A 15,500-nucleotide genomic window follows, 5' to 3' on the forward strand; every position below is an offset into this window, starting at 1 on the left:
TACTACGAATGAGGGAAGAGCATAACCAACAAATTCGGGCTCTGTCCAATCAGTTCGGTGAATCCAGCCGTCGTAACCTTGCCGACCAAGTAGGTAGCGATTCAGATGTGGATGAACGTCTCGATACTGAGAACCCTCCCCTTGACCAAAACGCTGGGGGTGGTCCTACCAATAATGACAACACTGGGGGTGGTCCCGTTATTCCTCTTAAGAATCGTCCAAGCCCTGATACGAGCGAGGATGAGAAAATGAAAGATCTCGAGAGCAAAATCAACGCTCTGATGTCTGCTCGAGAGGTGAAAAGGATCGGTATTCCGTGTCCATATCCGAGAGAGTGGGATTCGATCCCGTATCCGGCGAAGTTCAACCTGATTAACTTCACACCGTTTGATGGGAAGGGTTCGCCCACTCGGCATTTGATCTACTTCAAGTCCCACTTGGGCATGATCTCCGGCAATAAAGCTTTGATGGTTCGGTCATTTGTTGGTACCCTTCACGGGCCGACCTTCGATTGGTACCGCCGTCTCAAGCCCGAAAGTATTAACTGGGACGATATGGAGAGTTCATTCCTCGGCAATTTCTTTGATGACGACGACGATGTATCCATCAGGACACTTTTCGATGAGAAACAAGAAGATGACGAGACAGTCGACGACTTCGTCAAGCGCTTCCGGAATAAAGCAATGAACTGTCGAGATCCGATCACGAAGGACTTCATCCTCCAGACATGTCATAACAACCTATCTATTGAGATAATGGAAGTTATGGGAGTCGCACCGTCCAACACTTGGAAAGAGTTGAAGATGCGCGGAGAGCAGGCCGAACGCTTCCTCCGAAGGAAGAAGGCCGAGAGGAGCCAACCGACGACTAATCCTCCGAACTCGAACTTCGCCTCCAGTGGTAAGGGCAAAGCATCTGTAGCTGTTGTTGGTGCTAATCAAACGTCACAACAGCAATCCCGAAGGCAGCAAAAGACTTCAGACCCGAGACTCCAAAAAGAGTATTCTTTCAAGGACGAAGATGTTTCAGCCATCTTCGAATCCCTCCTTGAAAATAACAAGATCAAGCTACCACCTATCGCAAATCAGGAAAAAGCTGATAATACTGCGGATCCAAAGTACTGTGCGTACCACTAGAGGATCCTTCATCCCACCAAGGATTGCTTTGCTCTCAAGAATAGCATCCAAACATTGGTTAAAGCCGGCGTTATATCACTCAATTAAGTTGAATGAAGACTCCGACAAGTATAAGAGTATAAACTGCTCCTTCTGACACTCCAAAAAGTATACGAGTATAAACTGTTTCTCGGTCATCCAACTAAGTACATTGTTAAACCCGGTTTTGCAAAGGAAGCTGGGGGTGGATGATTTATGTAACGGGAAGTTCCTAGAGAATCTTATATTCTTAAGGATAACCCGAACATGCGACTGAGGATAACATACTCCTCATTACACCCAGTTTTGCAAAGAAAGCTGGGGGTGGATAATTCATGTAACGGGAAGTTCCCAGAAGAATGTTAAATGTAATATTCTTAGGGATAACCCGGTCATTATGAACAAAGTGATAAACACTAAACTCCTATTATGATTTCCGAACACTCTTTTGCTGAGATGAGGTTCGATCACTTCATTGGATCAAATTTCCCTCACAAAACTCTCATTGGTGTTTGACGACTCAGTCTCCCACCACAGAATCCCCCACAGATCAGACTAATTGACGGTGGGACCAATAAAATTCTTTCCTGTTTAATCCATTCAAACTTCCGTTATGTTCGTGCACTCAACACTTTCATGATTAGAGTCCGGATATAATGCTTAGAAGTTTGATCTATCAATCCTTGACGAATTGTCAAACCCCTTCATGCTAAGTCCTTATCACTTAACACCAAGAATCCCTGCTGAGTGATTTGTACAAGTCAACACTCCCACTGTGATTTATACTCTCACTCCTACTGTCCACTTGGTCAAACATTCCTACAGTTAGGGCCACAACCAAAATCCCCTCTCGATTCCTCCAATGAACGAGAGGCCCACAAATCGAGCGATCAAACATTCCTACAGTTAGGATCGCCTCAAACCTCCCATCTGGTCAAACTTTCCTACAGTTAGGACCACAGCCAAATTTCCTCTCGATTCCTTTAATGAACGAAAGGCCCGTTTTCAGATCGAGTGATCAAACCTTCCTACAGTTAGGATCACCTCAAACTCCTGCTTGGTCAAACCTTCTTACAGTTAGGGCCAAAATCACAATTCATTTTCGATAAACGAAAAACCCATCTTTAGTTCGATAATCAAACCTTCCGACGGTTAGGATTATCCGAATCTTTTTAATTCTCGGAGTGAAGATCCCACTCTTAGTTTCATCTTCCCGGATTCTTAAAGTAGAGATCCCACTTTGAGGTTCTTTTTGTAACTGGAGATAGAATATAAAATTCTTCCTCTTCAGCTTTTGGGAGATACAATATAAAATTCTTCCTCTCCCGCATCGGGTTCGTCTTTGCCCCCAAAGAAGACACTACTTTTTTAACTCCCAAAATCCGTACCTTACACACACGGGGAATTTTATCCCAAAGCCTAAGTAGGGATAAGTCAACGCCTAACACGCGTTGTCGGTCAGTCTTTTACCGTAAAAAGAACAAAAGCCTACATATTTGATATTGTGGCAGGTTGTTATTAATAACACCAAAATCCGTGCCTCACACACACTGAGAATTTTATCCCGAAGCCTAAGTAGGGATAACTCAACGCCTAACACGCGTTGTCGGACAGTCTTTTACCGTAAAAAGGACAAAAGCCCATATATTTGATATTGTAGCAGATTGTTATTAATAACACCAAAATCCGTGCCTCACACGCACGGGGAATTTTATCCCGAATCCTGAGCAGGGATAAGTCAACACCTAACACGTGTTGCCGGTTTAGTCTTTCACCGATTGAAAAAGACACCAGAATCCAGTCTGGGGCATTTTATCCCGAAGCCTAAGTAGGGATAAGTCAGCGTTTAACCCGCGTTGCTGGGTGGTTCGTTCCCGTAAAAACGGCCGAGTCTACGTATTCAGCATCGTAGCAACAAAAATCTATGCCTTTTATGCATGGGGAATTTTCTCCCGAAGTCTAAGTAGGGATAAGTCAACGCCTAACACGCGTTGCCGGTCAGTCTTTTACCGTAAAAAGGACAAAAGCTCATATATTCGATATTGTGGCAGGTTATTAATAACACCAAAATTCGTGCCTCACACACACGGGGAATTTTATCCCGAAGTCTAAGTAGGGATAAGTCAGCGCTTAACCCGCGTTGCTGGGTGGTTCGTTTCCGTAAAAACGACCGAGTCTACGTATTCAGCATCGTAGTAATAAAAATCCATACCTTTTATGCATGGAGAATTTTATCCCGAATCCTGAGTAGGGATAAGTCAATGCCTGATACGCGTTGCCGGTTTAGTCTTTCACCGATTGAAAAAGATATCAGAATCCGAGTCTGGGGATTATTATCCTGAAGTCTAAGTAGGGATAAGTCAGCGTCTAACACGCGTTGCCGGGTAGTCCATTCCCGTGAGAAAGACGAAGTCTACGTATTCAATATCGAAGCACTAAAAGAGTTAACATTTTTAGCATAACGTTACATACGGAACGAACTTAAACAATCCGCATGCAAGCCCGATTCAAACGGTAATCGGTAAAAGCACATCAAACCCGTTGAAGGCTGAGGGTTTGCCAAAAACCTTAAAGTCGACGCCTAATACGCGTCGTCGTTTAGTCTTTTCACGTGAGAAAGACGAAGTCTACGTATTCAATATCGTAGCACTAAAAGAGTTAACTCTTTTAGCATGACGTCACATGCGGAACGGACTTAAACAATCTGCATGCTAGCCCGACTCAAACAGTAGCCGGTAAAGGCTCATCAAACCCGTTGATGGCTGAGGGTTTGCCAAAAATCCTATATATGCTAAAGTCACTGACGCACCAGCCCCATTAGTTGGTCTTGTGACTTGAGCATCCAACGACTCGGGATAAAATCCATATCTGCAGACGAAACAATTTTAATAGTTGGTCCTGCAGCCTAAAATTTTGGATCACCACGCTCCAATGCCTTAAGAACGTAAACTGTGTATACTCCAGCAAACGTACGAGTATAAATTGTGTTAACGCCAGTCAACGTGTTGCGATAAAAGTCAATGCTGATCGATACAAAACCCTAAGGCCAACGCTGAGCAACGCGTAGCCCTAGGTCAACGCCGGTCAACGCGTTGCGACAAAGATAATCAGTTTAAAGTCAACTCAATGACACGAGCCAAAACTAACTCACCGATTCCGATTCAAGACTTCGACAATGGTCAGACAATAAACCCAGCGTCGGAAGAACTTCATCTATTCGACAAAGCACTGGATAGATTGAAGGTTGAGGAAGTCAAGAATTAAAACAGTTCACAGGTCCTTTGACACCGACTAAAGGCGGGAGACTATCATATCCAAAGCATTCCAGAGTCCTCCATAAAAGAATGAGCATGAAATACTTTGGAGGGGGCATCTGTAGGCGTCTAAAAATACCTATAGGTATCCACGCACAGCTCGAGACAGAGAGAAGGTGATGAATGCCACTATCTAAGTCTAAGAGGATTATCCGATGCCGATGAACACATGAAGCGAAACGGCGAACCGAATAGCCTATGCACTCACCGGCCACCTCCAAGTGGCCCATGTACTTACAAGCCACCAAATCGGCAAATCAAGTGGCCCGCACGCTCATCAGCCACCAAAACAACATACAGATCAATGAATCGATGAAATACCCGTAACAACAGAACAAGTCGAAATCCAGAAGACTAAGAAAGCCGCTGACGGTCGAGTCGCATCGAAATGGCTCGATCGAACCAGTGGTTCGGCCCATAGCCAGGTCACCAAGGGTGGCTCGACGGCCAAACCACCAATTGGTGGCTGGGCCATGGCCGAGCCACCATTTGGTGGGGGCTCAGGTCAAACCACCATTTGGTGGCTGGGACAAGGCCAAGCCACCATTTGGTGGCTGGGCCCAGGCCGAGCCACCATTTTGTGCTGGGTGGGCTCAGGTCAAACCACCATTTGGTGGCTGGGACAAGGCCAAGCCACCATTTGGTGGCTGGGCCCAGGTCGAGCCACCATTTGGTGGCCCGGCCAAGGCCGAGCCACGGGTGACTGTTCGGCTAAAATTCTGTTTTTCGGTTCTTTTATGGATTCTTTCGGATTTGGGTGTTCCAACTGATCTGATACAGCGGTTATGCGGTTGTTAACTGAAGATACAGAGAAATCCATCAGTCTCGTCCAAATAACCACATCCGAAGCCTATAAATAGGAGCCAAAGGCCTCCATTTTTTGAGGAGGACATCAATAGGACGAAGTGTTGCCGAATTGGAGGGTGGAGCCACGAATTTACAGTAAGGGTTAGCAGATCTTGGCGATCTCCTGTGCATAAAGAGTGGAGTTCGAGAGATCTGAGATCCGTCCACTATTCCTCCGGATTTAAGCTTGGTCTTAAATCCCGAGAAAAGCTGTGATTTTGCTTAGTCAAAATCACCGCTATTGCAATTACTTCCTTCGTGAAGTGAGAGCATTGATTATCCAACTTCTGCTAACTGGATCTGATCCGCGGCGGTCCACGGATATTAACGTCCCCGACACATGCAAAGATCTCATGCAAGCAGCGGGTGATAAACGTCCGTTGCGCTGTTTGACAAGAGTTGTAATCTTTATTTTTATTGTATAAAGGAGATCTTATAAAAAAATCGTTTTTTTTTCATTTGAGTTTATTGTAATGACCAAAGTTGTAATAGATTCGATGACAATGAAAACATCAACTTTTGACACAAACACTTGGATACACAAAAATGTGCAGATGCTATAACTTTCTTCAACTACGGCTTCCGCAAAAGAGTAAGCATTTACAAATTTAAGTGTACATGTCTTTCAGCAAAGCTTGCCTTTAGTTCACAGCTTGCATGTTGCACCTAAACTTTAGTTTGGGATTCTAAATTAAACTCGATTTGCATTTGTAGTTGTGCTAGATCACCAATGATGACTCTGTGCTTCATTGCAGTGTTGCCCAATTGATGCTATTATGTTGGAGGAATTAATAAACTTAATAAGCATGGCAGCCTTGACAGGCAAGTTTGTGTTATACTGTTTCCTATTGATTGAAATACATATTTTCATCCATCTCTCCTTACATACCATAATTGCTGCAAACATAGAATCTTCGTCTCTTACCTGAACAAAATTGACTGTCCATACAGAAAAGAATGACAAATCTTGTTGCATTCACCTATAATTAACAAAAACTTTGATCTTCAGCATTGACACTTCTAACCCTTTGCCCTAGAGAACCATGAATTACTTACAATCAATACCCCCTCCTAGTTCTGCATGCACATTTGCAAAATTTATGCAGGCCCAAAAATCATATTGATTCAGAGCCATGAAGACCTTTTGTAAAGAATAGAATGATTCTTTTTACTAATCTAAGACAAGATTGACATGAAGACTGTTGACCACACCGTTAGTGATAAAGCTGCAACCAGATATGTCCACAGAAAGATCACCGAGCATTCATCTTGACCAACATCCAATAGTTGAGCCATCGTTCCTGCATAATTTACGAATGTTTCAGCTATTTATCTAAACCCCTAGAATATTCCTTTATTTCTACTGACTGAAATCCTACCAATGTTCATTGCTGGAGGGACAGCGAACTGAATCATTAGCACATATCTGTACAATGGATCATGTGGTAGAAAACCTAGCTCATAGGCTGTTTTTACTACAGCAATGCCAACAAGAGGAAGGATCACATATCGTGCACAGATGATCGATATAATTGCCATAGGTTTCAATAGTGACTTGCGAAACCCTGTTTCATCAGTAGAGAGTTAGCACTAAAACTTACATTGTTAGGATCGTATTTGAATGAGGCAAAGGGTTACCTCGAGTTAGGTTACCGCCCATGATGAGAGTAATGCAGGGTATCGTTCCATCCCTGAGAACAATGAGGTTAAAGATCAATATTTTGGAAAAAGATTTGTAAGGACTTATTAAAATTGATGATCATTTTCTCACCCTAGTAACTGAACCGAGTCTTGGATAACTCTCAGAGGAGCATTGTCTCCGATAACTAGGTATTTTAATGGAGTTATGGCACCAACAAAGAAACCAATAAACTGAAACCAACACAGTTAACATACCACTGATCAATACTCTATTCTGACTTGGGGTAAATTTCACAGATCGATTGAAATATGGGGTTTTGCACAAAACCCACTGAACTTCCTTAATCAGAGAAAGTACCGTGAACTTTTTTAGCTAAAATCTGCAACTGTCGGAGAGTAGTTTAAATTGTGCATGTTATGAACAAAATTTCCCCTTTGTTACCCTCTTTCTGGGTTAGGTTAGGTAGATAATAATAAGGATAGTTTAGACTTCTTATCTGTGCCGTCAATGTATTGTGACAATTTCCAAATGGTAGTTTTCTGTAACTTGAATTTCTATAATTTGAAGAGTTCACAATAGTTTTCTCTAATTTAGAAGTTCAGGAGGCTTTCTGCAAAACCCTTCGATCAGGAGTTTTTGTGAAATTTACCCCTAATTTTATGTAAGAGATTCAACCTCAAGAGATTTTAACCTCAAGAGATTTTAATGAAAACTCACTGCTGCCACAGTTGGTGGAGCCATTAGCTCCTCAGCAATTTGATGTAGAGTTCCTTTCAACTTCTCCCATGAACTCAGCTTGTTTTCGCTTGACGTCCTATGGGACAACAGAGGAACTTTCTGATCGAAACATTCAAACAATTTACATAAACTAATCAGTAAAAAGATTCAAACTCTAGTGGTTCTGGAAAAATATGAAGGATTGAAAGTTACAGTTTGATCTTTATCATTTATCCCTGAATTCTCGTTGCCATTCATAAGAAGTGCGTCATGATATGTTTTGCTGTCTTTCTTTATGAGACTAAAGGAATGTGTCCATATGAAGAACCCCCCAAGCTGCAGGAATAACAAAAGATCACCATTTACTTAGAACTTTGAGAATGTTTTGAGGTTGCATGAGGTTAAGAGAAATCGAAGAGATAATTATACCGCCATCGAGAAGGATACATAGGAAAAACTGTCAATGCTGCAACTGTTTCGATCTCCAAAAGGGTTTCCTTCTTCACTACAAACTGCAGGGACAATGATCAACAGAAGGTTGCCAAGATTTCCTGTCAAGAGAGAAATATATCCTTAGGCAAGTTTATTTTAGCTGAGGATAACGAACTTTGTAGCTTGGAAATTTTCTTCACACGGAATTGTGGAGTAAAATAGGGTTTCTGGGTTTTCCTGATTCAGTTGGACACATTTCATTAACGAGACCAAATAAGATCAAGGACTAATCACATTTCGGTAAGGTATGATGTACTTATACGGGTGACCTTGGAGCTCGCGTGTCTATGGAAATAGCCCGGAATTACTGACTGTAATTAAACGAGTGACTTTATGCGTGACGACAGTTTTTTTGCTTATGTGGAGTTATTGTTAGATGTTGGTTAGGGTTGGAGCTAAAATTACAGACTATTAGAGTTGGTATTAGGGTTATAACAATGAAATTTTAATTAATGTTCTATGCGATGACCCTAAGTTTAATTCATGAGCTAATTCTAACCAACATCCAATCATAACTCCAATTCAACAAAAAAAAAAAATTGTTAAACTACTGTCAGATTCAAGGGTCACTTGTGTAAGTAAACTATATATACCTCAAGGTACCGGTTAACACAAAGTAAGCAATTGTACAGGGTCATAAATAAGATTTATTGTTCGTTTCCAAATTACAACAAACCTGCAGAGCAAGTAGCCATGACTAGACCCTCAAGATGTCTCTCTGGTTTCAATATCTTCACTACAATCCATCCAAGAACTCCTCCAACAACGAAAGTAATCGCAATATTTACCGGCATAAACCACCTGAAAAAACAATAACAAAACACGAAATGATCCACCAAATTCCACAAAATTAATATTAGCCCGATAATTTACAGGGTTTCGGGTTCTCACCAGGATATGATATCTTCAAGAGTCACGGACTTTGCTAGGTTCGCAAACATGAGAGATGGAGTGAAGACTGCAAATACAATCTGTAGAATATGTAGTGTAAGAATATATACATATCATAAATTATTACGTGTTGATGCATAATTATGAAGTATATTGCACACAAACCTTGTTCATATCTTTTCTTGTGCTTGCAGTGAGAATGTTGCTGTGTCCGCTGGCGAGGTAAGCGCCAAGGAGGCCGATGAGGAGAACTTGTATGCTTGGCGTCGACGCAACGAGAAATAGAGACCAAAATGCCATTCTTCTTCTATCGAAGTTTATGGGCTTGAGAAGATTAAATCTGATACAATTTAGCACTAAATTTCTTTCAAACTGTTTCATTTTCAATTTCACTCAAGAAAGAAGACAAATTATAATGATATGTTAAATAACAAACGATTATAATTGAGGAGGTGGTTTCTCCATTGTGTAGATGCAGTAAACATATAATCGAGGAGGTTAAATCAATAATTATAGATTTTCAGTTTTTTTTTTCTTCTTCTTTTTTTTTTCTGTGTCAAGGCTGTCAGTATCAACTAAATTATCTTTCAGCGTAACGGAATTATTGATAAGAACTTAGGAGGAGAGTCAATAGAGTTCCCGGTTGATGTTGGTGTCTACGATAATTTAATCAAATTTAAGGAAAAGGAGGGCCGAAATCACAAGCACGTGCTCTGGAAAGCAGGGCCCACATAGTTTGTACTGGGTTCAAGTAATCATGATGTCAGCACTTGTCACGCTGCCACAATTGGTATGACCATCTCAAATTCATAGACGGAAGAAGAGGCAGACAGCAGACTTTTTAGCGCATGTTCCTTCATGAAACATTTGTCAAAGCCTGCTTACGTGTCAGTGACGTGGAGAGCATCCAGTTTGCTAAAGAGAATGACATTACAAGTTGTGTCTTGGTGAGCAAAATTTAGTGGAAATTTTGTAAAACTACATAGTTTAATTGATGCGTATATAACGCTAGAGATCTCAATTGATCACTTCTAGATATAAAAAAAAAAAACCTAGATAGATGATATTTGAACAATACATGGAAGGCCTCCAGTGAAGTTTTGCCCAATCATAATAATGTAAGTTTTGATACATTTTCCCATAGCATTATGCTATTTGAAAAGGAAAACTCCTCAGGGACCCCAAAATAGGGGATCCCTGAGGGGAAAGGTGAGGTGTCAGTCCCTGGGGGGCTGATTTACTGTTCATGAACCGTAAATCAGCCCCCAATGGGCTGACACCTCACCTGTCCCCTCAGGGGTCCCCTATTTGAGGTCCCTGTAGCACTACTCATTTGAAAATTCAATGCATTTTTCTCTCTCATAACTGGACATGTACACGGGCATCGAGCATTTTGCATGCACTCATTTAAAGATCGATATTGAGGCATTATCAAAATAAGTTGTCATTGGTAAATTCGAAGCTCTCCCTACGCATGAACACAAAGTTGCCGCTAAATAATAAATTTTAAATTTAAAGTGGGGAAAAGGTTACTTCGATCGAGTATTGATATATCATGAGGAGATGAATGACCATGAATGATTTCCAAACAACGCTGCGTGACAACTCATACATCATTCATATAATTAAACAGATACCCTCATCTGCAATAACATCATTAATCTTGTAGCCTTATTTTGAAGCTGAGACCGCACGTCTCTTTTTAAGACCTAGTAATTCATAAGATTTTTTTTTTTAAGTAACCATTTGGAGATTTACAGAAAGTTTACTATCCAGAGAAAATAGATACAAAATAAGATTTACAGAAAGTTTACTATCCAGAGAAAATAGATACAAAATATACATGAAGAGAATGCAAAAGAAGAGAGAAAAATACATAGAAATTAAAGATATCAAATAATAGACAAAACGGACTATAATTGCAAACCACTGCTGAAAAATGAAGAGAAAAGCAGAAAAAGAATATGAGAAGAAATTCATAGAAGCATGAGAAGTAAAAAAAGAAACATATAATTCACTTTTGATAAGAATCTCCAAACCGATACTCCTCTCAAAATAAAAATATTAAATTAAACAAGAGAGAAATTACCTGAAAACTAGGTTCCGGAGGCCAGAGATTTCGAGGAATTAAAATACAAGAATTATGGAGAAGATTGAACTAACTTTGAAGTTGAAGAAGATGATTAATGCGAGGGAGAGAGATAATAAGATGGAGAGGATGAAAATAATTTGAGAGAAATTTGCAGCTTTTTATAGTTATAGAAGGAGAAAATTTAGAGGAGGATATCGCCTTCACCGCACGGGACAAATTTAGCCACTTTTAATCTCATCTTTCTAAAAGTATATATTAGAAAGGTCGTGAGACAAAAAAGTAAAAGGTCGTTCATGCATCCAATTGACTGGGTAGAGGTTCCTTGCTCAATTTTGTAACGTGATTCAACTATTGCACATTTGGTGCACGTGAGAATTAAACGCTGATTAAGCTCACCCACGGGAGAGCTGTTGAATAGCAAGTTCCTGATATGTCTTCTAATATGTTTTGGTAACAAGTTATTAGGATTCCTAATCTGTTATGGTAACGGGATTCCTAATCTGTTTTGGTAACAAGTTATTAGGATTCCTAATCTGTTTTGATTTTGGTTTTAGAATTTCTAATATGCTTTTGGTTTTAGAATTTCTATATATATAGGAACACGTTTTAGGTTTGGGGAGCAGCGAATTGGGGATATTTGGAGCACATAAAAGAAGCCTTTTCTGGAGCTATTGGTTAGGGTTTTGTCTGAGAGAATTAGAGCTTTGTTGGTGAGATTAATTGATGAGTTTGTGTGATTTTGTAATCTCAGTTTGTACTCTTCTTCTCTATTAGTGAAAACCACGTCCCCTTCTTGCCCCGTGGACGTAGGCAACTTGCCGAACCACGTTAAAATTAGTTGTTTGAGTTTGTGGCGTTATTTTGCATTGTTTGGCCGTCTCTCGGCGTTTGTATGATTTGGTCTCTCGAAGCACATTGGTTTGGTTTTGTGGCTTCCGCCACGCACAACAAGCGGTATCAGAGCCTAACAAGTGATATCAGAGCTCGGGTTATGCTTGGGCTATTTGGAGGAGTAGATCGTTTTGGAGGCTCGTCTAGGACTTCGTTTGGTGATAAAGGTGAGATCTTTTTGGTAAAGACTCTATCATTTTTTTAATTTGGATCTATTTTTTGTTTGTTCCGCTTTTGTTTGTTGGTGCTTTGAGAAAGATAGTCGAGAAAGAAGGAGTTGTGGAGGATACTTCCGACATGAAGACCATCCAAAGTTTGAATATCCACTCTATGAAGATAGATGTGGAGAAGTTTAATGACATAAATAATTTTGGTATTTGGAGATGTAAAATCTTGAATGCGCTCAACACGCAAAATTTGGAAGACATATTAGAGTTGGATGGAAAACCGGACGACATCGAGGAGAAGGTTTGGAAGAAGATGAATAAAACGGCATGTGGTGTGATTAGATCTTATTTAACTCAAGATTTGAAATATGATGTGATCAATGAGACTTTGGCTAAGAAGATTTGGGAGATCCTTGAGAGAAAGTATTTGACCAAGAGTATAGAGAACCACTTGTATTTGAAGAGGAGGCTTTATTCCTTCCAATTGAAGAAGAGAACATCCATTGGTGATCACATGAATTACTACACGAAACTTCTTGTGGATTTAACGAATGTAGATGTGATGATTGAAGATGAGGACAACCCGTTATTATTGTTGAGTTCCTTGCCTGAAGTTCGTATTAGGATGTATGACCGAGTGATTCGCGAGTTGGATGAAGTGAGGTTCATTCCTTAGTTGAAGAAGAACATTATTTTACTTAGAATTTTAGAGGCAGCAGGCTATCGGGTGACCTTAGAGGATGCATGTTTGAAGGTCACATTTGGATTCATGATTAAGATGAAGGACGTCAGGAGGAAGAATTTGTATTATTTGATTGGAGCACGGTGTTTGATAGAGAGCTAACGACTTCTTTGGATTTGGCTAGACTATGACATTTGTTGAGGCTGTGATATTTGATTGGTTATGCCGTCATAGTTTGTTGAGGAGTACTTTGACCTACAGATTAAAGTCCTTTGAGCACATTGGTATGAACGAGAAGACCGATATGGAGTTTGACACTTCTATCCATCAATCGATGGGTCTTCTAGTTGGTGTTCATTCAGGTATTTGGGGACCTTCCAAGGAGGCATCATTGGGAGGTAATAGATATTTGGTTTCTTTAGTTGAAGACTGTTCTAGGCATGTTTGGGTTGCAATCAAATCTCATTTGGATAAAGTCCTAGTAGTCTCCAACAGATTAAAAAAGTGTAAGATAGACAGAAAGGTGAAGGTACTTTATTCTGATTTTAGTAGGAGGTACAAGAGGGATCTGTTTATGTGTACCGATTTCACGACAGTTTGAGACACTTCATTAGAGTGGAAACATTGGGATGACGAGATGAGATGACAGTTTTGATGGGTCATTCCTTGCTGGAGGAGAATCGGTGTTGGTTGTCGAGCATTAGATTGCAGAGGAGTTTTGGAGCTTCGACATATTTGGGTCATCTTAGTCATAGGTTGTTGACTACTACATGTGGAGATTTTAGATCTGGTGGAGCTGCTTCAGATTTTAGGTTGCATCGGATGTTTGGTTGCCCATCATTTGATCACATCGAGGATGTGAGATTTGATCTGATTGCACATTTAGGATTCAGAGACTCGTTTGGTTATCAGTTGAGATCTTCTGATTTTGTTCTGAGTAGGTCACTTTTGACTCTCGACAGGTGGAGAGTGTTGATCAGATTGTTAGGATATCACAGTAGGTGGAGGATGATGCTACTCTACGTTAGGTGGAGATTACTTCACATACTCTAGATCATACTGCATCGTTTGGGATTCCAGCTGAGATAACACAAATTAGGGAACATTTGAATTTGGATGCAGATGATGAGTTGGTTGATTCGAGTACAGCTTGTGGACATAGTTTAGATTTGGATATGACAATTGGTTCATCTCAGGTGGAGGTGTTTGGATTGTTTTACTTTGGGGCCACTAGGAGAGCTATCAACCACAGATTTGGTGATGATGTTGGAGAAGGGTTGCGAACTCTTCTATTGGATTGATAGTCTTTGGAGGCCATTTAGTGAACTACGTGAATGCTTGATTCCTTGAGCAAGATGATACATAAGCAGTTATTTATAATGCAGCCGGTTTGGTAAGTTGATATCGATATTTGGAGAGTGTTCATATTCTCGTTTTGGTCTCAACTTGTTATGGATTAAGTCCGTTGTCGTGGATTTGTTCCACTTCGTATTGGACGTAACAAGTGGGACGTTTGGTTGGTATTGGTGTCAGCTCAGTTTTGAAAATACTTCGTCGAGGTGGAGAATTGTTGAATAGCAAGTTCCTAATATGTTTTCTAATATGTTTTGATAAAAGGTTATTGGGATTCCTAATCTGTTTTGGTAACAAGATTCCTAATCTGTTTTGGTAACAAGTTATTAGGATTCCTAATCAGTTTAGATTTTGGTTTTGGAATTCCTAGTATGCTTTTGGTTTTAGGATTTCTATATATACAGGTACACATTTTAGGTTTGGGGAGCAGTGAATTGGGGATATTTGGAGCACAAAAAAGAAGTCTTTTCGGGAGCTACTGGTTAGGGTTTTGTTTGAGAGAATTAGAGCTTTATTGGTGAGATTAATTGGTGAGTTTGTGTGATTTTATAATCACAATTTGTACTCTTCTTCTCTATTAGTGGAAACCTCATCCCCTTCTTGCCCCGTGGACGTAGGCAACTTGCCGAACCACGTTAAAATTGGTTGTTTGAGTTTGTGGTGTTATTTTGCACTGTTTGGCCTTCTCTCGGCATTTGTTTGATTGGTCTCTCGAAGCACATCGGTTTGGTTTTGTGGCTTTTGCCGCGCACAACAAGAGAGACACGACTTTACCATGTGACTTACTAGCTAGTATAGAACGTGATTAAATTTAAATATTGCTCATTTGCTGATTAAATGAGATGCATGAGACCAAATTTGACTTTCCTTCCCTTTTTCTCTTTATATTTACTTCTTTAATCATATTACATATGATAGTCTAACTGAGATTTCGATTTTTCTTTGCTACTTTTAATCCTAGTAATTATTAGCAAGTGAAAGGTTACAGTTCATAATTTTGAGCTTATCATGTTTTTTGTTAATTGAGTCCGTTAACATTCTTTGTTCAAGACAAAATCACAAAACCTCAACTAAACAACATGTGATTATGATTAAAAGCAGGGATTTTTGCCTTAAGGTCTAATGGTTTATCTTGTTTTATCTTTAAGCCCAATTTTTTTGTTTGTATCTTTGAACCTAATAATATTTACATATTTATGTCTAAGCCTAAATCATCAAATACAAAACTTAAGTTAGTGGTGGGCTCCCCTTAAACTATT

General features: G+C 40.0%; 1 protein-coding gene and 1 long non-coding RNA gene across 2 annotated transcripts; one reads left to right on the forward strand and one right to left on the reverse strand.

Annotated features, from left to right (window-relative positions):
- Window positions 6,143-9,461, reverse strand: LOC109849631 (protein PIN-LIKES 7-like). The gene is made up of 10 exons (XM_020419485.1): window positions 9,222-9,461; window positions 9,057-9,136; window positions 8,842-8,966; window positions 8,103-8,224; window positions 7,887-8,009; window positions 7,674-7,793; window positions 7,086-7,186; window positions 6,953-7,005; window positions 6,694-6,879; window positions 6,143-6,615 (listed from the first exon to the last, which is right to left on the reverse strand). The coding sequence occupies exons 1-10, from the start codon at window positions 9,435-9,437 to the stop codon at window positions 6,491-6,493; spliced, it is 1,251 nt and encodes a 416-aa protein (XP_020275074.1). The 5' UTR covers window positions 9,438-9,461; the 3' UTR covers window positions 6,143-6,490.
- Window positions 9,013-9,589, forward strand: LOC109849632. Its single transcript, XR_002249187.1, has 2 exons — window positions 9,013-9,152; window positions 9,251-9,589. It is a non-coding gene; the product is annotated as an uncharacterized LOC109849632 (long non-coding RNA).

This window comes from Asparagus officinalis, chromosome 7 (genome assembly GCF_001876935.1).
Source record: "Asparagus officinalis chromosome 7, Aspof.V1, whole genome shotgun sequence".
Taxonomy (NCBI): domain Eukaryota; kingdom Viridiplantae; phylum Streptophyta; class Magnoliopsida; order Asparagales; family Asparagaceae; genus Asparagus; species Asparagus officinalis.

Coding starts and splice junctions, on each gene's coding strand:
- LOC109849631 (XM_020419485.1), bottom strand. CDS start 9,437: ATGAAACAGTTTGAAAGAAATTTAGTGCTAAATTGTATCAGATTTAAT. Junction 8,967..9,056: donor CTTGAAGATATCATATCCTG/GTGAGAACCCGA, acceptor TTGTTTTTTCAG/GTGGTTTATGCCGGTAAATA. Junction 8,010..8,102: donor ATGTATCCTTCTCGATGGCG/GTATAATTATCT, acceptor TTATTCCTGCAG/CTTGGGGGGTTCTTCATATG.